Raw genomic sequence first — 26,789 nt, forward strand, 5'->3', positions numbered from 1 at the left:
TATTGGACAGGGTTCTCTAGAGAGACAAACCAGATTGCTAGTAATTATATATAAATATATTTATAAAGATAGATATATAATTCAAGAAAGAAACCGTTAAATTATATACAGATAGATAATACAAGAAATTAACAGTTAAATTATAAAGCAGTGAGACACTAGCAGTCCTTCAAGGCTTGAGAGCTGCCAGTTGCCAGTCCCCTTTTGTAGAGAGAGTTGGGCTATATATATCCAGGCAGCAAACAGCAAGGCCGGTACCCAACTGTCATCAACTGTCAGTCCCCAGCTCCAGAGATGAGCATTCTAATCGTGTGGGCTTAAAGGGACCTCAACTTACAGCGACACAGTCCACAGGCTAGGCATCCCACAGGTAGTGTACCCCTTTAAACTGAGGCACAGAACAAGCAAGGCGAGGCTCACTGAGCCATTTATCCCTCTGCCCTTCAGTTAATCCTCCTTGTGTTTATCGGCCAGGCGGGCACAATCAACTGTCGCACCGTCTTTATGGATTTCCGTGTCCTGGAATTCCTATGCAGAAAAATATATGAACAAAACAAACGTTCCTAAAAACAACAATATAAAATAGAGTAAAGCCTCAATCAAAACGAAAGCAGAAAATATTAAGAACGAGAACAACTTTAAAATAGGTCAGAGGGGCGATCACATGAGAAGGTTAAATTTTCATGTAGCGGCATCTGCCATGGACTTCATTCTTATGTGAGGATTATTAGCTCCCCATTTCCTCCCAGCCTCCTGTCATAACCTTAAGGAGCTATTCATCTAGTCGATATCTTTATAAATGTTCCTATGTTACGTGTTTCAAACCTTGCTTTTTATATCAAGAAAATAATATTTTTTAAAACCATAACAACAATATAAAACATCTAATAACCTCAATCCAAATTAAGTAGAAAATAGTATAAGTTAGAACAAGTTTAAAAAGGGTCAAAAGGGAAGACAAGTAGTCAGATGATACATTGTATTTTGACTGTGTCCTTGGTCATCACGTTCCTCTCTGTCTGAGGGCAAGACTATTTGTATCCCTGGTGGACGATCCGAAGGAGCTCAAGGGAAGATGATCCCACGTGGGGACCCTGCAGATGGATTTTGGGCTTTCCTTGTCATCCGCAGGCTTCTGCCAATGGAGTGAGGGGAAGTTAAGCTGTCATGCAATTCCCTCCTTTGATTTGGGGTTTTATTGTTTACAATCCTTGGATCACACGGGATGGGTATGTTTCTTCTGTGTGGACTCATCTGACACCTCACGTAGTCGACTGCTTGTTCTAAGAGAAGACTTTAATTCTCTGATCGCTAGCCAGGACCATCTGATTTCTTCCCCACTCTTTGCTGTAGGACCCTCTTCTGGGATCACTTCCTGAAGGCCAACGTCAAGCCTCTAGGTCCTAGAGTCTAGGGTCATATCGTAAGAACTAATTGGTCTTAGATTAAGGCTTACAATGAAGGGTGAGCTAAAAATCCATTCATATGTCTTAGGTTTATAACAGCTGGTACGCCCCCCAAAATGGATTTTTTTTCAAAGCTATATATTTAATTTTTTTTTTACAAAAGAACCTATCACACTCAAAGTACTCTTCATTATACTTAATACATTTGTCAAACCTGCGATGGTATTCTCGGAGACTGTGCTTTTTCTTGGAAACATTTTTCAAACTCATCTGTTTGGGTGGCTCACAGCACCTCCTTGTTTTATTCTTCACCTTGCCTACATAACCAAACCACCATCCTTTCATTTCCCTCTGCATTTGAAGAAACAAAAAGAAGTCACACGGAGTGAGGTAAGGTGAGTGAGGTGTGTAGGGAAGAGAGGCATGCTGTTTCTGCGCCAAACTGGCACACTGAGAGGGCTGCGGGAATAGGTGCCTTGTCCTGGTGGCAACACCAGTCCCCCTTCTGCCACAAATCAGGCCTTGTTAGTCCCACACCGTGGCACAATCTTTTCAGAACCTCTAAACAGAAAGCTTGATTAACAGTCTGACCTGGTGCAATGAGCTCCAAATGTGTGTGGTAGCACCCTCACATCAATATAAACAAACAAATAAATACGCATTGTCTTGATCTTTGATTTCACTTCATGAATTTTTTTTGGGGGGGGGGTGAGGTGATGAAAGTGTCTTCTGGCTTGATTGATGTTTGGTTGTGGGGTCTTATGAATAGCTCCTCCCACCCCCCACGCCCCCCCCAAAAAAGTAGCACCCTTTCTCATCACCAGGAATGACCTTGGGAAAAGAGTCTGGTCCTGTGGAGCTGTTCTCTCCATGCCCTTTTTCCTGGTCAGTCAGAGCCCAAGGCACAAATAAAGCAGCCACCCTTCTCATTTCCAAATCTTCCGTTAAAATTCCCTGAGTTGAGCTCCAAGGTTGTCCAGAGAACTCCCCTTCTCTTCCAAGGGCCATCATTGGTCTTCAAGCTCAAGCGCACTAACTTTGTTGACATTTTCACGTGTTAGGGTAGTTGACAGATGACCAAAACAAGTTTGTCATTAATTGACATTTCACCTTTTTTAAAATGAGAAAACCACTCGAACACGAGTTTTTCCCATAGTGCCATCCTTGTAAGCTGTGTTCAACATCACAACAGTTTCTGCAGCATTTTTCCCCAGCAGGAAACAAAACTTTACAGCTGCACCCTGTTCTCTTAAATCGGCCATATAAAACCGAGGTTCGAGCAAAACTGCTTTTATGAAAAAGCTCACTGTGACCACAGAGAACCTTCCCAGGTGACGGCACTGGGTGCACTAACTCAGAGGGAGTGGCTCGATGCACGCCTAGGAGGAAAAATGGTTACTATGAAAGCTATGTACAGCGGAAGGTTTTAACTTTGGGGGTGTGTGTGTATGTGCGCATTACCTCTATGTATGTATCCCTTGTCAACTATGGAGGCAGCATGATCAGTTTCTTGCTAAATAAATTAGGTGTTCTGTAAGCCTAACCCCATTTCGTGGCAGCATCCATTTCAAAGCAAAATGCCACTGCCATGCACCAGCCAGCACAAACCAAAATCTTGTAAGTTCTCCTGATGGCCTCACATTGGAAGCCCCAAAGTCCCCATGGGATGATGAGCAATGAACTCCACCCGCTAAGCTGTACATGTGTTCTTGGGGCTCTTCCTGCAGGGCCCTGGCAAAAGTTACAGTGGGAGTCTGCAGTGGTGTGTGCAAGCATATCATATTATCTGTGGATTTCATTTCAGCATACTTCAGGGATTTTACATGACATTTGTTATAAAAAGGGGTTGCCACTGAGTTTGGTAAATCATAGATAGAGATTTTTATTTTCCACTATGACCTACTTACAGACAAACCACATGGAGGTTATTTTATCTGCATGTGAATCCTGTGACTGTGAGCACTCATGGGGGTGCCATTTACCCATGGGGAGTGTTCAGTTACCCCCTCCCCTCAAAAATACCCTCTTGACAAGAATGATGGCAACATAGGTTCAAATATGCTGGATACAATCTATGTACAGATTTTTATAAGAGCCCCCGCTAAAAATGACCTTTTAATCAAATTAAAGCAAACAAACAAAAGCCTGCCCTTTTAATGAAGAGCAAACTACTGTGCTTTACAGTTAAAAACTGATAGTGGCAAAAGCCTGCCAGTCTCCAAGTCAAACCCTCTCATTCCAGTGCTCTGCTCTGCTTCCGTTTACATTGGGCATCGTTCCCTGTTGGCACATATTGGGTAGCTGGCATGGTGGGATTTACATTGGGCTGCTCACCGCTAGGCCAGCAGTTTGAATACACTGGTTGTTCCTACGGAGAAGGATTAGGCTATTTGTTCATGGAAAGATTTCCATCCTTGGAAACCCGAGGGAGCAGCTCTCCTCTGTGAGAGAGTAGCTATGAGTCAAACTCCACTCGGTGACACTGAGGGCCCTGTGTGGTGAAAACATGCAAACACTAGATGTACAACCCAGAAGATCAGCAGTTTTAATCCACCTGGAAAGGAACCTCCGAAGAGGTGTTTGCAATCTGCTTCTGAAAACCCACACTCTGCACACCATGAACTAGAATGGGCCCCACTGCAACCCACAGCACGAGGCTCATCTTGTAGCTCAACCATCTGGACAGAAACCACCCCACCTGAATGAAACAATGTGTTTTATGACCTTGGAAATGAAGCAACCATCCTTTCTGTCTTTTGAAAACTCAGCTGCCGTTAGAATCCTTGTGCACAAACCTTCATCTCCACGTCCTCTCCGTATCCACACTCTGTGTGACTGAGCATTCTGTGCTGAACTGGGTGACGGTGTGGAGGGCAGAGCACCAGGTAGGTTGACATTGAGCAGTTCATACACATGATGTTTCGTCTCATTAATTGCAAGCCTTCCAGTGTAGCATCACTTGTCCCACTTCCTCCCAGTGTTTCCTGTTTCTTTTTCTCTTTCTCCTTCTCCCCTAACCCCTTCAACCTTGTCGTGGGGGCCAGTGCGGCCTGTTTCATTTCCCAGGGCTCATTTCTAGTGTGAATCGCATGGGTTGGATGGTTCCCCTGAGACAACTTCCATTTGGCGACAAATGGAACCCATGGGATGAGTTTAATTCTACACCCGAAAAGTGGCTAAGGGCCATGGTCTTGGGGGTTCCCCAGTCTCTGTCAGACCAGGAAACTAGGTCTTTTTTTTGTGATGTTGAGTGTTGGTTCACATTATGCTCCCGCTGTGTGTAGGACCTCCCAATGTGATCCCTTCTGAGCACTAGGTAGTTGTCGCCAGGCACTGTGTGGGTCTCAGGGTCACAGGGACTGATGTTTTCGGGTGGTCCATTAGTCCATTGGAGGAATTGCTGTCATGTGTCTTAGACTTGATCACCTCTTTCCTCCAGACAAGGAGAGGCTGGTAGATGGTTAATTTCATCAACTTTTAGGATCCCTGTCACTGCCCATGAAAACCAAACGAGGATCCCTATCTCTGTGGATGTGTTATCCCTGAGGTGTCCAGACAAGGGTTCTGTGTCCTTGACCTATTGACTCATTCCCTCAAGGTGATTGGCTATGTCTGGGATAGTTTCACAGCTCTGTGCCTGGTACGTTCCACCTCATTCATGGATGCATTTGCAGCAATGGTAAACACCCATGGACAAGCGTCCCCACAAACCTCTGTTGATTTGTGGCTACACTCCCATCTGTCGCAAGTTCCCTTGATCTCTGCTGGAGAATCCTTGTACAGGAAATTTTGCTTTAAAGAGTGTGTGGGTGGGGGTGATTTCCATGCATTGTTTTTGTGGCCCTTCCAGTGATACTGACTCAGAGTGACTCCATTTCACAGACAGGAAGTCAGGTTGTTTCTCAGGGGGATTGGGAGCAAGCAGCTGAGCTCTTAAGAACTTTGCCACTTCAGAAGGGGGGAGAGTGTGATGGTGGGGCAGAAGAAAGGTAAAAGGAAACAGAGGATACAGCTAGGAAGCAAAGCTATAGATAGATAACAAAGGTGTGCACTTATGTAAATATATTAACTCATAAAAATAAAGATATTAGTCTTTGCACATATATTTAAATGGCAATACATTGAGGAAGTGGATGGATTTGGGCCTCTGCTCAAGCCCTCCCTCATTGTAAGAACACTTTATTCCAATAACCTGGAATTCTGTGAAACTCACTCTCCCAGCAGGATTGCTGAAATCAAAATGGGTCCATAAGCAAAGGTGGTGAAGAGAGCTGATGGTGCCCTGATATCAAAAGATATAGTGTCTGGAGTCTTAAAGGCTTGAAATTCAACAAGCGGCCATATAGCAGAGAAGCAACACACCCACATAGAAGAAACACATCAGCCTGTGAAAACATGAGGTGTCGACAGCATCAGGTAACAGCCACCAGAAGACCCCAAACAAACAAACAAACCAAATTCATATTGTTGAGAACAAGAGGGGTCAGAGCAGAGACCCAAAGCCCATCTATAGATAATAGGACATCCCCTCACAGCAGGGTCACAAGGAAAGGATGGGTCAACCAGGGTGCAGTATAGCACGGAGGCAACACACAATATTTTTCTGGTTTTTTGAGGCTTTCTGACCCCCCACTATCATGACCCCAGTCCCCCCTTTCAGTTCAGGCTAGGCAGTCTTGGAGGGAGCGAGAGAGGAAGGGGGAACCAATAACAGTGGCCGACACTGTTAGGCAGCTAGCATAGGGAGTGGGGTGTCCATTACGCATGCTCAGAGGTTCGAGTTTCTGGCCAGGAAGGGGTGGTACACCTAGGTGGGACTTATACCTGATTGGCCCATCTAAGCCAGGTGAATTTGATTCAGTCAATGGGGTTGAACAATATTGTCCTCCCAATACAGCTCCTGAAAAGGCAGAGGTTTGCTCTGGCCCTCTCTCTTTCCCAGCAGCTGCAATGCAGTGTAGCCCAGCTGGGCTGGAGTGCCCAGGCCGCAGTCCCGTAACTGTGCCGCGGAGTCTGTCGGAGTCTGTCTCGCTTGAGTTCCATTTACTGTAGAACCTGAAATTTATTCTAACTCTCATAAAACTCACTTGGATCATAAACCAGGCTTCAGCATGAGTTCTTTCTCTTGCGGAGCCAAGGACTGAGGTATACCTCTCCCGTGAGAGATCTAACATAATTTTGTTTCATGTGACTCGGATATATAAGGTAAAATGGCCTCAGATACTTTCCTGAAGTGGGCCCTCACACCCTGGTCTCACGGGATTTGGGCACCTTCTGGACTCTTTTTCACCTCACTATCCTCTGGAGATGGCGTGTAGCTGGAAAGGAAGCCGAACTGCACTCCTCCCGGCAACACCATGGAGGCATATAGCCTTCCCGAACGGACTCATGGGGACACTCGTAATGTATTACTGCAGTTTTAGCTCAGGTACACCTCACTGTGGGTCCAGTAGCCCCTGGACCCATCCTGTGGTTATTTCCCCAGTTCCAGAATACATCATTGGAATAGACATACGTAGTAACTAGCAGAGCCCCCATATTGGATCCCTGAAATGTGGAATAAGGGCTATCAGGGTAGAAAAGGACAAGTGGACACCATGAGAATTGCTATTACCTAGGTAAATAGTAAACCAAAAGCAGTACTGCATTCCTGGAGGGATTGTAGAGATCAGTGCCACCATCAAAGACTTGAAAGATGCAGGGGTGGTGAATCCTACTCTTTTGGTACCAGGAGTGCTTCTAGAAAAATTAAATCATAAATATGGGCTTCTTAAATTCGCTCTCCAGCCTGACTAGTCTTAACACTAGTGATGCTACTACAACGTTCCAAAGCATGGATAAGTCTGCTACTCTTCCTAATCCATGGTGTGAAATAGCAAAGATAATACCTAAAGTAGCACCACCGATAGATGAGGTGCTGGTCAAAGGAGAGGCTCTGAGTCATCATATTTTTGGTGTATTTCCAGAGTTTTATAAGTATGACAAGTATAGGGAAGCTGGTTGGCTGGTCCTTCTTACAATGGAAAGTGTGATTAAGGAGAGGGATGGTCTCAGAGCCTCAAAAGCGCACCTCAGGTGCAGACTAATGGATTTGAAAACTTCCATCTGTGCTACAAAGGAGAGCCTTCTCTCCTCTAGTAAAAGCTGACAATGCTGAGAACCAGGTCCAGAGTCTCATTATACAAGTGGCTGAATTACAATGGCAGCTGAACTGCAGATCTAGAGCAGTGTCTGAAACCAAAGTAAGGCCATTGATTGGGAAAAGTTGGGACCCTGAAACATGGGATGGGAACATATGGGCTGATGATCCAGAAGAGGAGGATATTGAGCCCTTAGAAACAATTGACCCACCCCAGTCAATAGATCCACCCCTCCCAGCTGAAAGTATTAATTCACAATCCACACCTGAGCAGATTAGCCAAACTATTCAAGTTGATATGCCAGGTGGGACTGCACCAGTAGCATTGCCTGAGGGAGATGCCTTATAAGATATTGCAGAGAGCACCCAGGAAGCACCCTCACCAACCACTATTTCCACTAGATCTGTCACTACAATTAAGTTTCAGAAAGCTCCTAAAGGTGAGTTTGAGATGATTACCCAAGAAGTGAGTTATACTCATAAAGATCTGCTTGAGTTTTCAAATACGTACAAGCAGAAGGCTGAGGAATATCCCTGAGAATGGTTACTAAGGGTGTGGGATACTGGTGCATGAAATGTAATATTAGACCAGTCTGAGTTTCTGGATATCGGACCCCTAAGCACAGACTCTTCTTTCAATGTCTCTACAAGAGAGGCTAAGAGAGGATCTAATTCTTTCTTTGGTTGGTTCAATGAAGCATGGACTGCCAGATGGCCTAGATTGGACCAACTTGAAGTACCTGACCTACCTTGGTACAATGTAGAGGAAGGCATCCAAAAGCTTAGAGAAATTGGTATGTTGGAATGGATCTATCAGGATATTTCCATAGACCCAAAATAGGTATGAGGACATACCTTTTACCACAACCATAAGGAACAAGTTTGTGAAGTGGGTCCCAGCATCTCTTAAGACTCCTGTAATTGCTATTTTATGTGCACCAGAATTACCAGTGGACACTGCCCTAAGCTAACTCTGACATTTGCCCACAATGGGGCAGATTGGTCCCCGTAATGGTAGAGGGCAGGTGTCAGCACTGAATCAACAGAGACAGGGTGGGTGTGGTTATAATAGATAACAAGGTTTCAGTAGTAATCAAAGCAACCTGTTTCGTGTGTAATTATGGCATTGTCTACTTAACCACGGTGTCCCTAAGAATGAAATAGATGGGAAACCTACTAAATATTTATGCGATCTATACAGGCGTAAAAATAGTAGATCAGGTGAGCAGCAGAATAGACCATCATGATTGCTCAATCAATTCCCAGACCTAAGCCAGTTTAAACCCATCCTTTGTGTTCATCTTTTCGCCAATTCTTACTGGTATACGGAATTTTATGTTTGCCTTTCTGTGCCTGCCTTCCTAGGAACTTGCATACTTTTCTCAGTCTGGATTTTTGGGAGGGGGCTGGGACGCTCTTGTCTGCAGGTTGGGAGAATTTCAATTCCCAAAGCTTTTTCAAGTCTCAGTGGTATGCTTTGTGTTCCGGTCAGCTAGATGGCTGGATGTGCCCGCGTAAACCCTTTTGGTTTCTACAGGCATCTGGCTCCAGTGGCTGACCCCCATGCTGATTTCTACTAGGCCACAAACTATGGCTGCCACTTTCCCAGCCACATGACTCTCCATTCCCTGGAAGGATAGTGCCACCAGTGTCCGCCATTTTGCTGCGGGGCAATGGAGCACGTGACCCTGGCCAAGATGGCCCCCACTACTCCAAACACGAGGAGAGGCGGTGCCTAAGTAGCTGGTTGCTTAGGCCCGGGAGTTAGCCCTGCCTAGTCCCAGGAGCTGAATGTTTCCCTTTCCCCCTCCATTCCCATTGGCTTTCTCCTGGTTTTTCAAACAAGCTGCTTTAGTTTTCTCCCAGTGTGGGTTTGTTCCTTGTTACTGGCTGGTTTTTTGTTGCCCAGACCTAGGCCAAAGGCATTCGGAAGACTAGCCTGTGTAACTGTTAACTTTTGCCTTCCAGTGATGTGCTTCTGGCACTTTTTGGTACAGTTCGTGATACAGCTCCACTTCCACAATGTTCCAGCCAGAAATTCCAATTTTCCTAAAGGTTTCCTGAGCTGCCAGATAGATGTCCCTTCCCTTCAGAGATTTGAGAGTCTTCTCCTGCCAGCAGCCATCTTTGAAGGCCATGGGGCCACACCAAACTGTGGCCCTCCTACCCAGTGGTCTAGCAAATGGTCAGACCTAATGTTGGCTACAGCATCTGGGCTTTGACCCCTTCCTTCTGGTGGGGCCACCTGCCTTAGGCCTCAGGTTCACTGCACCTCAGAGGTGTGTACTGAAGCTGTGGTGATTAACACTGAGGCATCAAGTTCTCAATAGATGCCTTGTTTTGTGTTTTCTAGATGGAACTTAACAGCTCATTACACAGGAATTTCCCCCTGAAACTTAACAGCTCATTACCCAGGAATTGCCCCCTTGGATGGATCCTGTCCAATTGGGACAGATTCGATCTGGAAAGACTGGACAAGGAGAAGCTGATTTTGCTTAGCAACTCTATTTGGCCACAGTACCTTTTACAGAAAGGAGAATCATGACCAGGCAATGGTACACTTTCCCTTCCAACCCTGAACCAGCTAGAACATTCCTGTAGAACGATGGGGAAGTGGGTAGAGATCCCATATGTTAGAGTGTTTTTCCTTTTGAGGGGCAGTAGAGACCTTCATTCCCAGTGCACCCAGGACCCACTAAGGGACATTGGACTTAGGGACAACTATTTCCCCAGCCCTGAACATTCTACCTGTAGAGGGACAGCAGGGGAATTTGGTCCTCAGGCAATTTACAAGCCCTTTACTCTAATTAAATTCAAGCAAATTAGAAATGACTTGGGAAGTTACTCTAATATACCCGAACAGTATATAGAACACTTCCACCACCTCACACTAAACTATGTTTTCACTTGGAAGGATGTACTGGTCATACTGGGACAGACTATCACAGACTTTGAGAAAAAAACAAGAGCTCAAAGGTGCTCAGAAGCTTGCAGAGGAGTTACATGTGGTGAATAATAAGTACCCAGTAGGGGAAACAGTTGTATCTTTAACAGACCCAGCTTGGAATCATAGTGGGCCTCAGGACAAGTAGGCACGGGAAGATATGCTGGTGTGCATCACAAATGCACTAAAGTCAGATATGCAAAAAGCCATTAATTATGCCAAATTGACTGTGATTCACCAGAGACCTACGGAGTCTCTGGTAAGCTTTTTAGAGCGGCTAAAGGAGGCCCTGAAGAATCATACTGCTATAGATACAGAATCCTATGAGAGGCATGTCTTAATCAGGAACAAGTTTCTCACACAGGGTGCACTGGTCATTCTCAAGAAGCTCCAAAAACTAGTGCAGACACCTGAAAGAGCTACCCTAGAGGAGATGGTTGCTTGTGTTAATACGGGCTTTTATAATTGGGAGCAGGAAGGGGAGGTTCGTGCAGGGGAGAAGTAGAAAAGGTAGGACATCTGGTATGCCCAGATATTATCTGCACTTAATAACGTACACCCATCAAATGCCTCCTAGGTTTCTCGAAACATTGAACTAGGTATCAAGTGCTACATTTGCCAGCTGCCTGGTCATGAAGACATCAGGAAAGAACACTCTTAACCATGCCTTTCACCGTCCATTGCCTGGAGCATGCTTTAAGTGTAGCCAGGAGGGCATTGGACTAAGCACCTTCTCCAGTCCCGACCACCCAGCGAGCCTTGCCTAATGTGCAGTCAGGGGCACTGGAGAAGCGACTGCCCCTTGGCACCTAGCTGTGGAGGGATGGTACCTGCAAACCCCGACCTACCATTGGCAGTGCTGGACCTGGCCACTGACAGAGAATGAAGATATCTAGACTCAATGATCCCGGTAGCCCTTCCTGAGCTTTGCATGACAATCAAGGTTGCAGGCAAGCCGGTCTGTTTTTGGTAAATAGTGGGGCGGCCTTCTCTGTTCTTCCTTCCTTCTTGGGACCTAATCTCCTTCCCAGGTCACGGTTGTGGGTACAGATGGCAAGCCCTCACAACCCTGAGTAACCCCACCTTTGTTTCTAGATGTTTGGAACTGCCCCCTTTCTCATTCCTTCCTAATAGTGCCTTCGTGCCCTGTGCCATTACTGGGTGGGAATCTCCTTTCCAAGCTGAGAGTTAGTCTCCAATGGAAACATTTCCTGCCCACTCCTCCATCCCCAATATCCTTTTTGTTATCACTCTCCACTATTGAACCTTTACCTGCACCCCCTCCACTTCACTGCCACACCACATGAACCTGGAAGTGTGGAACACTTCCTGACCTGTTGTTGCAAGACATCGCCAGTTTGTTCTTCTCTGTCTCAAAAACCCTAACATAACCCTGCTCCAGGCTTCCCCTTTAAACCCAGCAACCCTCTTGCCTCTATTCCTAGACTCACTAAAGCCTAGCAGTCACTCCTGCCTACAAGCAATTGAAGAACGAACACTGCCCCCACCTAAACTCTCCAATCAACTGTATCCTCACCCAGATATAACTTTGTTCGTTGATGGTAGTTATATTGTAGACGCTCAAGGGGAACAAGAAGCCACGTATACCCTCATATCAGTTAATCAAGTGCGGAAAGCTGCATGCCTTCCAGTCGGAAAATCCTTTCAAAAAGCTGAATGTATTGCTCTCATTCGACCTCATCATTTAGCTAAAGGAAAACAGACAATATACATTCTGATGCTAAGTATGCATTTCTTATAGGTCGCTATCACGCCACCATCTGGAAGGAACAGGGAATTCTAACCACCAAGGGCTTCCCCATTGTAAACAGTTAATCAATAGCCAATCTCTCACAGGCCCCTCGGCTACTGACAACAATAGCTATCATCCACTGCAAAGAAGGTCAAACTAATTACTCTCTTGTCGCACAGGGAAATAATAAGGCTGACACTATTGCCAGAAACGTCATGGTCAACCCTGCCAACGGACTCCAATTTTCTACTGCACCATCCCCTCCTTGTCATTGCCCAATGTCCAACCACAGCTAGTCTGTTATTTCACAAATCAGGATGAAAGTGGCTTTTCTCTACATAAAGTTTGCAGACATAATGTAACTGTTAATACACCAGCATATTCTTACACACCTATGTTCACTATTCATACAACGTTCACTTACATTCACACACTCATATGCCCATATGACCTCTCACACTCATTTATACAAACTTGCTCACTTACGTTCATGCATCTGTATGCCCACGTCTACACACTCACCCTTTGGGCACAGCATACTCCAAACCAAATATTTTAACAATCAACTCCAGCTGCTCATAAACTCCACCTCCAAGTCTCTGACCTTTTTGCAGCAAAACTTACATCCCTGGCACAGGTAAACCTTCAAAACTGTCATGCATTAAATCTGTTAACAGCTAACAAAAAGGTGTGTACACTATATCAATAAGTCGGAGGTAGCTAAATAAAACGTGACAGCACTCTGCACTGTGGCCAATACAATCAGAAAACTTCAATGGAGCATGACAGGCTCCTCCTCATGGTTTCAAAGTCTTGTCATGGCCTGGATTATGCCCCTCCTTGGGCCTCTGATAAACATCTGTGTACTATTACTTTTACCTCTTTGTGTTTTTAAGTTTCTGGATGAAAGCCAAACCCAACCTGATCTTCAGCCAGCTCTTGTTTCACCCCTACAGTCTGCTACCGACCAGCCTGGGCCCACGACTTGCCAGCTCTTAATTTTTCCCCAAACTCAGCAGGATGTAGTTAATGATTGCCCACGCCGCCCATCATGACTATTTTTAAGAGTTTGGAATGTTCGGGCTGAGTCTGGCCCAAGGCAGCCACTTGTACAAGCTTCTTTAGAAGACAAACGATCTGGCTGAACTTCAAAGCACCTGCCTTCAGCGTTTCATGGAGCTTACCTTCCAGACAGAATACATCCCCCTTCTCCCTAGCATTGTTTCCTAGGAACAACATGATTTACTAAAAACGTCACCTGGAGTGAGACTTGCACCGCAGCAAAGGTAATCTCCTTCCTTCCCCTTACTGGCCCATATGCATTTAATCTCATACCCCATATAAGCAAGCCCCACTGCCCAACTGCTAGGGATGAATTCCCTGACTTAACTCCTTGGGTCTCGGAACCTGCCCAGGGGCTCAATATGCCCACAGCCCTTTCCCTGCTCTCCCTTCCTTCCCGGGAGTTCTTTACCTGGGGGGCTCAATATGCCCCCGGCCCTTCCCTGCTCTCCCTTCCTTCCCAGGAGTTCTTAACCTGCCTCAATAAAATCTTTCTCAACTTCACATTCTTGGCTAAATTTTATCTCTGTTGCGCACCTCCATCTCCAACCTTTCATAAGGGAGACAGCAGTCAGTGTAAGATATGAAAATAATGATCATTTATCCAGGAGTCATGAGGGTTAAAAGTGGGGGGAGGTAAGGAAAAGGAGGCGCTGATACCAAGGACTCAAATAGAAAGTTCACGTCTAGAAAATGATGCCAACACAGGCACAAGTTTGCTTAATACAATTGATATATGGAATGTTATAAGAGCTGTAAGAGCCCCCAATAAAATGATTTTAAAATTAATAATAATAAAAAATAATTGTGCCACCAGGGCCCCAGAGATGTAGACTAGTAATGCTAGATACCAGTCAATCAATCAATCAATCAGTACACACATTGCTCATATTTTACCCAAGTGTCCATCTGTCCCATGCCCGTCAGGGTGGGGACCTTCATGCCTACTCACAGTGCATGAGATAAATATTCATTGCAGGCATTATTGAATGAGTGAGTCAATCCATTCACTTCCCCCTTCAGTTCCCAGAATCAGGTCTGCTAACTTGGAGGTTTAAGGACAGGTGGGCCTGGGAGCAGAGCATCAATTGTGCTGATGCCTCAACCCTGCACCTAGTCTGTCTCTCAGTAGGGCAGCTTCTGCCTCCAGAACTTCCTCCCAGAGGGAAGTGGCAGTGGGACCCAGGGAGGTGCTCAAGCTTCTAAGATCTCACCACCACCGGCAGCAGAGGGGTGGGAGCAGGGCCAAGGCTTTTTAAAGAGAGGCCCAGGTTGTGGGGGCAGAGGGGTGAGAGATGATCAAGGCACTTTAAGGAGAGGCAAAGATGGTGGGGGCAGCTCAGCAGAACTGCATTCCTTGCCCTCCTTGCTCACAGCTGACCAGCATTTTTTAACTTCTATTTCACTTGTTTAAGATACTCAGCACATTCTTGCATTAGGTCTTTAAAGTGATCTTTCTCCCCAGGGTGGTGGTGGATTGATAAGGTGGCCAATGGTTTGGGGGCTAAGCGAGCAGTGTCCTGAGAATTGCTCCGGGTCTCTGCATCCTTAGAGAGAGGGCTTGTATGGAAGGAAGTTGTTGCTCTCTGTTCTGATTCATTTGGACCCCACTATCCCAGAGGAGAACATCCCCATAGATTCTCAAGGTTGGGGTAGCAGTCACTGGTGTTCTAAGGAGCCTGGTTCCCCAACCTTTGGCTGAGTCAGTGGTTCTCACTCTTCCTCCTGATGCCACCCTTTCAGACAGCTCCTCATGTGGTGCTGACCCCAAGCAGAACACTATTTTCCTGCTACTTCATCACTGTCCTTTTTTCTACTGTTATGAATCATAATGTAAATATCTGATATGCAGGATGTATTTTTTAAAACAATTTATTAGGGGCTCATACAACTCTTATCACAGTCCATACATATACATACTCCAATTGTATAAAGCACATCCGCACATTCCCTGCCCCAATCATTCTCAAAGCATTTGCTCTCCACTTAAGCCCTTTGCATCAGGTCCTTTTTTTTCCCCCTCCCTCCCCGCTCCACCCTCCCTCATGTGCCCTTGGTAATTTATACATCGTTATTTTGTCATATCTTGCCTTATCCGGAGTCTCCCTTCCCCCCCTTCTCCGCCGTCCCTCCCCCAGGGAGGAGGTCACATGTGGATCCTTGTAATCAGTTCCCCCTTTCCAACCCACTCACCCTCCACTCTCCCAGCATCGCCCCTCACACCCTTGGTCCTGAAGGTATCATCCACCCTGGATTCCCTGTGCCTCCAGCCCTCATATGTACCAGTGTGCAAAATCTGCCCTATCCAGCCCTGCAAGGTAGAATTCGGATCATGGTAGTTGGGGGGAGGAAGCATCCAGGATCTGGGGGAAAGCTGTGTTCTTCATCAGTACTACCTCGCACCCTAATTAACCCATCTCCTCTCCTAAACCCCTCTATGAGGGGATCTCCATTGGCCGACACTTGGGCCTTGGGTCTGCAGGATGTATTTTCATTGTTACAAATTGACCATCATGAAAGCATAGTGATTCATCACAAAAAACAATATGTAATTATATATTGTGAAATATCTGTGTGTTTTCTGATGGGCTTGGGTGACCCCAGGGAAAGGGTCGTTTGACCCCCAGGTTGAGAACAGCAGGGCTAAGTTGTCCAGCACTTAACTCTTCACACCACCCGGGGACTCCAAACCACCCAGGGACTCCAATGGTGAAGTTCAGTATTTCAATCCACTGAAGCTGCTCCAACGGCATCCGCTTACAGACTGGCAGTCTGCTTCTGTAAGGAATTAATGAATTTGGAGACCTGGGTGCACAATGTGGGGAGGAAATTCTCAGGGTTGAGCACAGACTCTGAACAATCTTCAGAGAAAGGTCAAGTGAGGAGAAATCCTCCTTAACAACGACTCTATGGAGTGCATAACGGGGACAGGTAACTTCCTGAAATGGCCCAGAGTCTAAAGCAGTGAGCTGTGTGTGCACCAGACTCTGTGTGTGCGTGCGTGTGTGTGTGTGTGTGTGTGTGAGAGAGAGAGAGAGAGAGAGAGAGAGAGAGAGAGAGAGAGAGAGAGAGAGAGAGAGAGAGACCTGTGGGGACAAGGACTAGTGAGTCTTAGGGGGACCTACAAATAAGGATCTTGTTCTTTCTTTTTAAGCAGTCCTGGTGGAGATGTAATCTCATAAGGGGGCTACTAACTGCCAGATCAGATGTTACAAACCACCAGCATATTCCACAGGAGAAAGGCTAGGCATTCCGCTCCCGTGAAATTAGACTTGCGAATTCACAGGAGCAGTTTGACTCTGTCCTGTGGGGTCACTAGGAGTAGCAGTACACTCCACAACAGTGTGTGTGTGTATATGTGTGTGTGTGTGTGTGTAAGATTCTTCTTTTGAGGATTCCCACTGGGGCTGTGGTTATAAGGTCTGGGAACTCACCAGAAGGTCTTCAAACCAGAGATTTGGGCACAGGGTAACCCATTGCCATCCAACTGATCCCAGCTCTGCAACCCTGCATGCCAGTCACCCTGCCCCTGAGGTTTCCCAGGCTGAGCATTTTGTATGGAAGCAGACTACCACATCTGTCTCCCTTGGAAAAGCTGGTAGATTCAAACCGCTGACCTTCTGGAACTTCACAATGCCTCTACCTGGACTCCTTTGGCTTACAGTAAACCCTCAATCACCAGGAGAAATTAGCTCAATAGCTAACTGTATAATGGCCTGACTGAACTACCCACAGGACTCAGCAATGTCTGAGAATTAGCTTGCAACACCACCATTCCAAGATGTTCGCAAAATCCTCAGCTGGCTATGAGTTAGGGACAAGTCTTTGTCCTAAATGTGAAGTACTTTGTCATCGACAGGCGTGTCGTTGATGTTGCTTGGGCAATAGTCTAGTGCGGGACCGCAGGACCTGTTCCCATGGGTTGGGCGAAAATACGTCTCCTCCTGAAGCCTTCCCTCGGAGGGGAGAGAAGGAAAGAGGAGTGAAGAAAGAGGCTTTGCTGGCCACTCCCTTTTTCTCCAGCAATTGTGTCCTGAGCTGCCACCTGCAACTAGTTTCCCCCTTCCTCTCTGGCTGGCCTTTCTTTTCCTAGTCACATGCTGGTGGCCCAGACTTCAGTTGTAAGCTCTCTCTCCCAGGGGCTTCTCCTCGGATGATTTCTTCTTGGCTTGAAGGACCATTAACGCATCATGAGGCCCATGTCTCCATTGCTATCTGCCCCTCTCCCTTAGCTCCAGGCCCTATTCACCACCTGCTTCTGGGACAGTCACACGTAATGTCTCCATCACAAGGCACTGAGGCTCTTCCAACTCCTGATCCTGCTCTTGGGGATTTTACTACACACTGCCTTTCTTCCCAGCCACACAAGCGCCAACTCTGGCTTCTTCACCCTTTGCTCACCCCACTGAGCTGCAGCCACAGGAGCCTGTCCACAACCATCCGAAGGAGCTTTGCTGTCCAGCTTCTTTCCCTCTTCCAGCCGCTGTCACTGGGTAGCGTCTGTGTTTTCCATGTCCAGGTGTGCCCTCCTCTAAAACGTGCTCCGCGCAGAGTGAGTGATAGCTGATCATGACTGTTGACTGTGCACACCTGCCAAACATCGTCTAGATGGACCCACTTTCTGCCTTTTCATCTTCATTGATCACCCCTCCCGGCTCATATACACTGAGGTTCAAGCACTCGATTCTCTCTCAGGTGATGGGATACTTATACTTCCTCTGACCCCAGATTTTTGACTTCAGGACTTTCTCATGGGTGCTTCCTTCCTGAATATTTCTGTCCCCTTCCTTCCCTGGCGCCCTGCATTCTTCAGGTCCTTGTGGAGCAATCACTTTCGCAAGATTTCGTTCATCCCCAAGTCACAGCTCCTTCAGACTGTGCTTGGCTCTCTCCTACCACTGGCCTATGATGTTTGAAGTCAAGCTCCCTGGAACGGGGTCCCTTCACTAATCTCAGGGCCACATGGAGTCTCACACATAGTAGATGCTCAAGAAATATGGAGCCGTTAGTCCTGAATGCACCCCTGAAAGGACGGAGCCAAGCTTTGTTGAATATATACTGTCTACTGTGCTCTATACCCAGTGTGGTACAGTCAGTACTCTGCTGATTTCCCCCTCACTTCCAAGCAGAAGACATTGCAACTCATGTGTAACATGATCACTTCCTCTTCAGGAGCGTTGGTTGTGCGGTGCAGGTTATGCATTGGGCTACTACCTCAAGTTCAGCCCTTCAAACCTACTGTACACTCCACAAGGGAAAGATGAAATTTTCTGCTTCTGTAAAGATTTCCCACTGCAGAAGTTCTCTGTACGCTCACCGTGAGTCCCATCAACTTGTCAGCAGTGTCTGCTTCCTCTTTTGATGTTCATGCCACCCACACGATCCTTGGTGCCTTTAAGTCACAATCCAACCCTCACTGAGGATTTGCCTCCAGCCCACGGTTGCCATCTGCCTGGGCAAGTGCTTGTCTTTGCTCAGTTCCTACTCACAACTCTAGACTCCCAGTGCTATGATTTCTTCATCTTAGTGACCTCCAAGTTTCCCTGGTCAGCCATCCCATTGTTCATCAAGGTTCTCCCCAGCTAAATATCACCAGGAAAGGCCTCTCTCCTGATGTCTAAATCACCTCATCCACTCTTTGACTCCAGTAGCTTCCCATGCTTTGGCCCTCACTTAAAGTAATTAATTCTATGTGATGGATTCATGGCAGATTTTGTTTTAAAAAAATCATGTCACGGGAATGCAAGGCACTCCTACAACCCAGTGAGGACCAACAGCCCAATAGGTAAATGATAACAGATGTCAAAGGCATTTTTCTGGAGATACATGATGGTTGACAAGGACATGAAAAGATGCTCAGTCTCATTAATCACAAGGGGAAGGCAGTCAGATCCACGGGAGTTCCTACATCCCACCCACTAAGATGACTGTGACCTCCCAACCTTGGACACTACTCAGTGTTGACTGCGATGTGGAGAAATTGGAATCCTGGTGCATTGCTGGTGGGATTGCAACATGGCACACCTATTCCCCCAAACAATTTGGTGGCTGCTCACAAAGGTAAACTTAGAGTGAGCACAGGACCCTGCCGGTCTAGTCTTAGACACATCCCAAGGGACTGACAGCTGGGGTGCCAACAGAGATGTGTTCACTGAGGTTCATTACGACCTTATTCACAGTTATCGGAATCAACTTGATTGGGAGGGTTTGGTTTATCCTTGGAGAGAACGCCAACCTGTTTTGTTTTTTGTTTTTGGTAAACTTTCAGTTCTATGTGATCATGTGACTACCTCACTAGGTAGAGCCTCTCTCAGGGCCTTGGAAGGGATATGTAAAATGGGGGGCTTCTGTGTCTCTATGACTCTGCTTCTAGCCTTCTTGGCGTGGGAGTACGGTAGGGCGCTGAGCTTCTCTGTGGGTTGGCTGAAGCTTCTACTGGGGAGGAGACCCCGGGCTGTCTGGGTTCTTGAGCTAGAAGAAGTCACAGCTTTCTTTTCTCTAAGGTTTGTAGACTCCCTCCCCTCAAGGCTTTCCCTTACCCCCTTGCTCTCCTCAAATTTAACTCCATTCCCCCAAGTACCAGGTTGCTGTTTTCTGCCATCTTGCCTCCTGCTTCTAGATGGTAGATGCCAGGTAGCCTGCCAAGTCGGCTGTTTCAGAACCTTTGGAAACTTGCTGATCCCTGAGGGTCTCACGTTGGGCTGTGCAGTGGTCGATGGGATTGCAACAGCTTTGTGAATGGACTTTTTATTCCCCTGTGGTCCTTTCTCCACATGGGTGGATAGAATCACCCCACTCACATGCTGCCGCGCTCCCCTGATATCAGCAGACTCATACTACGTTGATGCTGGGGAGAGTGGTCTGATGGACTGAAATGTCTTTGTCCCAAATATGGTCAACGTGGCTAGACCATGATTCCCAGCATTGTGCAGTTATGATCATTAGCCTCTGTTTTGGGATATATTTTATATCCTTAAACTCTATGTGCTTGTGAGGCAGATTTAGTATGGCGTAGATCTTGAGTCATAGCTGTACAGTGGTCACACACACACACACACACACACACACACACACACACACACCCTCAAGTCACTCCCTTGCTTGAATCACAAGTTTCTCAAACCCCCAGACTCACTGCCATTGAATTGATTCCAACTCCTTGTGCCTGATATGGAGTTTCCAAGGCTGGAACACTTTGTTCGATAAGAAAGCCATGTCTTCCCCCCACGGAGCAGCTGGTGGGTTTGAACTGTTGGCCATGTGCATAGAAAGGGGTGAGGGGCCTCACTACCTCCAAGAAAGAAGGGTAGGGAGCAGAACAAGTCCTTTTGACTCGGGGGGCTGCATGCTGAGCCTCCGTTTGATCCAGGAGAAGACTGATGCCAAGACACATGGAGACCTCTAAAGGATGTCAGACCCATGGGTGTTGAAGGAAGTCAGGACCTTCTTGTAGAGCCGATGGAGAGAGAAATGCTTTTCTTATAGCCGCTACCCTGAATCTGTAGCTCCCAAAGTGTGAGCCAATACATTTCTGTTGTTAAAGCCATCTACTAGTAGTATTTCTGTTATCATAGCATTACATAACCAAGACAGTGCTTTTATAAGAGTTTGCTTTCAAGAATTTCATAGTGTATAGACATGTACCTGCACCATCTGGTGGCGTTGTCAGACAAGTGTTGGGCTGCTAAGCTCAAGGAAGGCAAACTCACCAGTCCATCCAAAGGGGAAAGAGGAGGCCACCTACATGGGGGAATAGGAGCCCTGGTGGCATGGTGGTTACGCGTGGGATTGTGATCCGAAGGTCACGAGTTGGAAACCACCAGCTGCTCCCCACGAGAAAGACAGGACTTTCTACTCCTGTAAAGAATTACAGTCCCACAATCTCACAGGGGTCGTTCTCCCTTGTCCTCTATACAGGCTGCTGCTTTGTTGGTTGGTTGGAGGAAGATGAGGCTTTCTACTCTTGTAGACAGTACTGTCTCAGAAGCTTATAGGGGCATTTCTACCCTGTCTGAGAGGGTCACTGTGAGTTGGAATCCACTTGATGGCAGTGAGTGTTGGTGGCATAGTGGGGTCTATGTTTAGATGCTAATGACAAGGTCAGCAGTTCGAATCCACTGTGAAGACTGACAGCCTTGGAAGCCCACAGAGGCATTCCACCGTGCCCCATAGGGGACTCCATGAGCCAGAAATGATGGCACTGGGGTTTTCTATTTTTTTTCTTCATTTACTCATTCGGAGAGACAAAATAACAGAGCTTTTCTACAAGTTCCTCCGGGCTGATATTTCTATACACTCCTTTTCACCTAAGCCCCTGCATCTTCGGAGGCCCCCAGCCCCTTCCCAGCCATGCCCCAGGGAGCACTATGGACCTCAGTAAGGGGGCACCAGGAGAAGTCCCCATCTGGATCTCTAGGGGTGCTGGCCCTCACTATAGTGGGCACCCCACATTCCGTGGCAGCTCCTCTCCCTGCTGCCACCAACCCGACCCAGACCTGAGCATGGGCTCTGGCTTCCCGGAATCATGCAGCGGACACAGGGGTTCATACAGCAGACTTTACTGAGAGAGGTGAAAACTGCAATGTTTTACAGCAGAGGAACCAGGTCGGTCACTCACATTCCAGCCGGCCTCTGTCTTTGTGTGTCCATGTATAAGAAAGAGCTGTATATAAAGAGTAATTGTATATTAAGAAAAGATCCCATCCCCGTCTAGATCAAGTCCATTAGTCCGAGATTAGCCTATATATCCGATACCAGAGTATCATTTTCTCTTCAGACTCTTACAACACATGCAATGACACCAAATGCAGGAAGATCAAAGGCCAGTGGGCGGGAATTCTTGTGGATCCAGCGGTGGTGGAAGCATTCTAGTACTGGTGCTCATGTGGGGGTCCATGTGGCTCCTCTAGCTCCAGAACTCTCGCTCCATCACCACAGCTCCATCTGGCAGGGAGAGTGTGTGTCCCGCCCACAGGGAGGAAGACAGGAGTTCCCAGAATTCTCAGGAGAAGGCCATGCCCACACAGGCCTCATTGGCTATGACCTGGTTGACAGGCTAGACTCTACCCCCTTTGCTTCAGTTGACAGGAGATGATCTAGCTGCCGCAAAGACTGAGAAATTATTATTTCCTGGACCACAGGAGTACTTTTAGGTGATAAAGGTAGGCCCTGAGCATTAAATCATGGCATGAGAAATTACTTTGACACATTCACATTCAATCCTGTGGATTGTCCTAGGGAAGTCTTAGGAGGGTGCCAGTGTGGTTGTTAGTTGCTGCTGATTCCACATGAACAACTGGCAACCTCACGTATGTAAGAGTCTAATAGGACAACATGAAGCCCCATCCTGACCCATCCTTACCGTCACTGGTTTAAGTTCACTGTTGTGATTATTCCAGCAATTCATCTTATCAACAGTTTCTTTCATTTTCACTGCCCCTCTCCCTACCAACCTCAAGCTAACTTCAGAGTCATCGTTCATTCTGATTCATGGGAATTATAGGACTGAAGAGAACTGCCCCTGCGTGTTTCCTAGCCTGTTACTCTTTCCTGGAGCAGACAGGCTGATCTTTGTTCCATGGAGTGGCTGCTGAGTTTGAATGGCTGCCATATGCTCAGCAGTCCAGCCCTTACGTAAGAGTGCCGCCACCGTGGGTTCCACGATGACCGCAGCATCGTTTCCTCCATCGTGTTGGTAGGTTTGGATGGCTGACCTGCGGGTGAGCAGTCCACCACATAGCTCTTATGCTTTACCAAATACTAAATTCCCTGCCCTTCTGATTCCTAGTGACCCTTGTAAGGGAGGGGTAAAACTATGCCTGTGAGCTTCTGAGAATGTAAGTTTGGGAAGAGAGCCCCCTCTTTATGTCTTGGAGCAGCTGGTCCTTTCCAAGTGCTGACCTCATTGTTAGCAACCCAACTCGTTGTCCACTACATCACCAGCCCTGCTTGACTTTCCCAGTCTGACCAGACTCACTGCCCTTGAGTCCATCCTGATTCTCAGTTCCCCCAATGGGACAAGGTAGAATGACACCTATGAGTTTCCAGGGCTGTAACTCTTTACAGGAGCAGGAAACCTCACCTTTCTCCTGAGGACCAGCAGGTCACTGCATAGTTAGCAGCACAACACACAACCTACTACTGGGCTGGAAGTGTCCAGGTTTCTGGTTTCCCTTTTCTCTGCCCAACCCTGCACCGGAGGCAACAGAAAAGACCATGGTGTGTGTCAGGACAGTGCACCGGAGTCCTGGAGGTCATTCCTCTGTCTAACAAAGTCTCCACCTTTGAAAACCCTCCCCGATCTCTTTTCTCCCCAGTCTTGAATCCCTGTTAAACTAACGGCCAGCCAACCCACCCCTATCACCGCCCCCAGACACCCTCCTAAGCAACCAACACACATGAGCGTGCCATGCACGCGCGCGCACACACACACACACACACACACATACACACACATGCATGCACTTCTCCTCTCATCCGTCCCCCTCTCAGACCCAGAAGTCATCTTGCTCCATTGTAAGTTTTATAAAAGAAGGTCCTCAATCTGCTACCTTTATTGTGTACGTTGAAAAGCCCACAAAGCAGAGAGACATGAAGGAGACAAGCCCTCAGCAGTCTGCAGCACTGGGCTCCTCTTTCACCTGCACTGAGCCCCCTCAAGTCCTCGATTCCCCCCTGGCCTTCCCTCCACTTGCATCCCAGAAACTCTCAGCATGAAGCCAGCTGTCTTGGTCCTCTCTTCCTGTAGGTAAGTGTGTGTGGGGATGGGGGGGGGGGAGGAATCCTCCAGGATCCATATAGACTAAGGGACAGGAGATACAAGAACACGCCCCCTGGAGAAAACAGAGCAATTAGTCCAGCACCAACCCAGGAGCTGGAAGGTTTACATAGGAACAAGGAAGTTGGCTCCCAGGATGGAATCTACCCTCCAAACCCAGTGGGCAAACTCACTGCTCTCATGACAAGAAGCTGAGCCCAAACAGCTTCTGTCCCTAGACAATCCCACCGAACTGCGCAGCCTCTGCCCTGGGCTTCAGTAGCAATTCCCCACTTGGGTCCGTGGGGCATGGCTGGTACCTGGCCCTTGAACCCTCGATGAAGGAGGAGCAGCGGTGGTGCCAGAGACTGCAGAGACCGTAGATGACGGCCAGGATGGCAACCCCTAAGACCAGGTGCCAGGTGAAGAAGATGGTGACGAAGGCGAGGTCTTCGGGGTTCTCTGACCTCCAGGGCTGTCCCGAAGGGGGCGCGTACAACAGCACACTCAACTGCAGCAGCCAGGTGCTGAGCACCAGCACCATCCAGCTCTTGAGCACCCAGAGCCGGGGCTGGTCGGGGATCCAGACCTCGATGGTGATCACCAACGCCAACAGGCAGGTGGGCACCAGGAACAGAATGTGCACTCGGACCTCCAGGACGCTCCTGTGTTCAAAGTGAGTGATCATCAGCAGCATCAGCACATAGAAAGCCAGGGCCTCGGCAGCCCGCTCCAAATGTGGCTTCTGCCGTGCCAGACAAAACCAGCTCACGACGTCCACCATGCCGCTGAGCATGAAGAAGCTGTACATGGTGGTGTGCTGCCAGTGTTCCTTGTACACGAATGGTCGGTGAGGGTCCTCCCAGTCTATTATCTTCAGACGGTTCACCCCCAGAGGATAGAAGAACTCACCTAGGATACTGACTAGGGCGCCGATCAACTTGACGGATCCTTCCACAAACCCCAGATGACACCAAGTCCGCTCACACTTCTCTCTTGGGGGAAGAGGCGGTTTGATGTGCTTCTGTTTCCGTAGGAGGGCCAGGGAGACCAGCACTGAATAGTAGAGGGAATAGACCAGGAAGAATATTCCTGGTACCAAGTGCCCCTTGAAGGTACCCATGGTCTCGGTGTACGGGCCGGTGCCAAAAATGTGAGAGCTGGCAGAGTATCAGCCTCCTCCAAGCTGCCACTGAGCCTTGGGGAGATGCTCTGGTAAAGTCTTTCCACATAGGACACCTCCCACTGGCCTTGCCCCTTTGTTAGGTAAACTGGAAACAAGCTGAGTCACTCTCCAGGGTGGCATTCTTCTTTTTTTTTTTTTCAAACTTCTTAATGACACTTCACGATTTCATCATTAAATTCAACGTACCTCTGCTTGGTGTAGGATTTGCTCCACAGTGAGTGCGGGTGGGTTGGGGGTGTAAAGAGGGCAGGTGCCCCAACAAAAAGGGGTGTGCAGATAAACAAATAACAAAACTGAACCAAAAAAGCAGGTGGGGGTGTGTGGGTTCTCCTATTGAGCATCTTTCTGTGTCAAGCACACAGCATCTTGCTTTCTCATTAAAATTCTCAGAAGCTGTCGGACACCATTGTAGAGCCTGGACAAGGCTTCAGGTTGATCCGTTTGTTACAAAGCCTGGAGTTAGTGCTAGGCAAAGGGACAGAATCTCAAGCCCCGACACTTCCATATCACACGGTTTCAGGAACATCACTCTGTCTTCTTGACTTCAGCCTCCTGCTCTGCGGAAGAGGAAGACATTCCTTCTCAGGACCATTGTGAGGATCAACCTGACCAATGTGTTGCCAAGGGTCAGGTACATAGCAAGTGTTCACTGGAGAGCAGTGTCCAGTAATCGCTTGACTCTTGTTCTTACTCCGGTTCCTCGCTAAAGTCCTGACATTGCCCAATGATTTCTATGACTAATATCAGATCAGGAGCTGCAAAGATAAAAGAAGGAAAACAGCTGTCTGCTGTGGACTGATCTGTGTCCCTACAAAGGATGTGTGTTTTGTGCTAACCTCCAGCCTATGGCTGTAACCATACGTGAGAAGCGGCTGCCTTCGCTCAGTGAGTGAGGTCGGATTCCATGTACTATGTATGTTGTGTCAATGTCTTTAGAGGTCAGATGATCGTGAGTCAATGTCTTTAGAGAGAAAAGAGATCAAAAAGTGAGAGAGAAGCAGAGATGAGCTAAGATCTCCAAGGATCCTGGAGGAAGAAGCTGGAGAAAGAAGGATGGAAAGCCTTTTTCCAGGCTGAGAGAGGGGCTGAAAGCCTGTCCCTCGAGCCGGTGCCCGGTAAACAGACTGCTAACCTCTGAAACTGTGAGAGAGCTCATTTCTGTTTGCTAAAGGGACCCTCTCATGGTTCTTCAGTGTAGAAGCACTGGGCAACTAAGACACTGGGTTTAGAAATGGCAAGTTTTCCGTTTAGTAGTAAAAAGTAAATATTCCAAGTCATGTTATTTATAGACATACTAAAACTGTAGTTAAGAAAAACGAATGTCACAAGAAAAAACCTGTACATGTGCATCCTCTGAGCCCCACAGCACGGCGCTCCTGACAACATGGAGAGCTCTTCCAAACTCACTGCCCTCGCTCCATCAGCTCATGATGACCTTGCCGGTCAGGGGAGAGCTGCCCAAGAGTTTCCAAGACTGTCCCTCTGTAGGGGAGTAGGCAACCCTGACTTTCTCTTGAGTGGCTGGTGGTTTCACACCGCTGAC

The 26,789-nt window shown here is 47.5% G+C and overlaps 1 protein-coding gene across 1 annotated transcript; it reads right to left on the bottom strand.

The window, feature by feature from the left end:
- Positions 1–24,295: 24,295 nt before the first annotated feature.
- Positions 24,296–25,183, bottom strand: LOC142454679 (transmembrane epididymal protein 1A-like). Its single transcript, XM_075555875.1, has one exon. It carries the CDS (start codon positions 25,181–25,183, stop codon positions 24,296–24,298), a length of 888 nt encoding a protein of 295 aa, XP_075411990.1.
- Between the last annotated feature and the right edge of the window lie 1,606 nt (positions 25,184–26,789).

This window comes from Tenrec ecaudatus, chromosome 8, assembly GCF_050624435.1.
Source record: "Tenrec ecaudatus isolate mTenEca1 chromosome 8, mTenEca1.hap1, whole genome shotgun sequence".
Taxonomy (NCBI): Eukaryota; Metazoa; Chordata; class Mammalia; order Afrosoricida; family Tenrecidae; genus Tenrec; species Tenrec ecaudatus.

Bases quoted from the DNA above. Each gene is read 5' to 3' on its own strand.
- LOC142454679 (XM_075555875.1), bottom strand. From the start codon at position 25,183: ATGGGTACCTTCAAGGGGCACTTGGTACCAGGAATATTCTTCCTGGTC.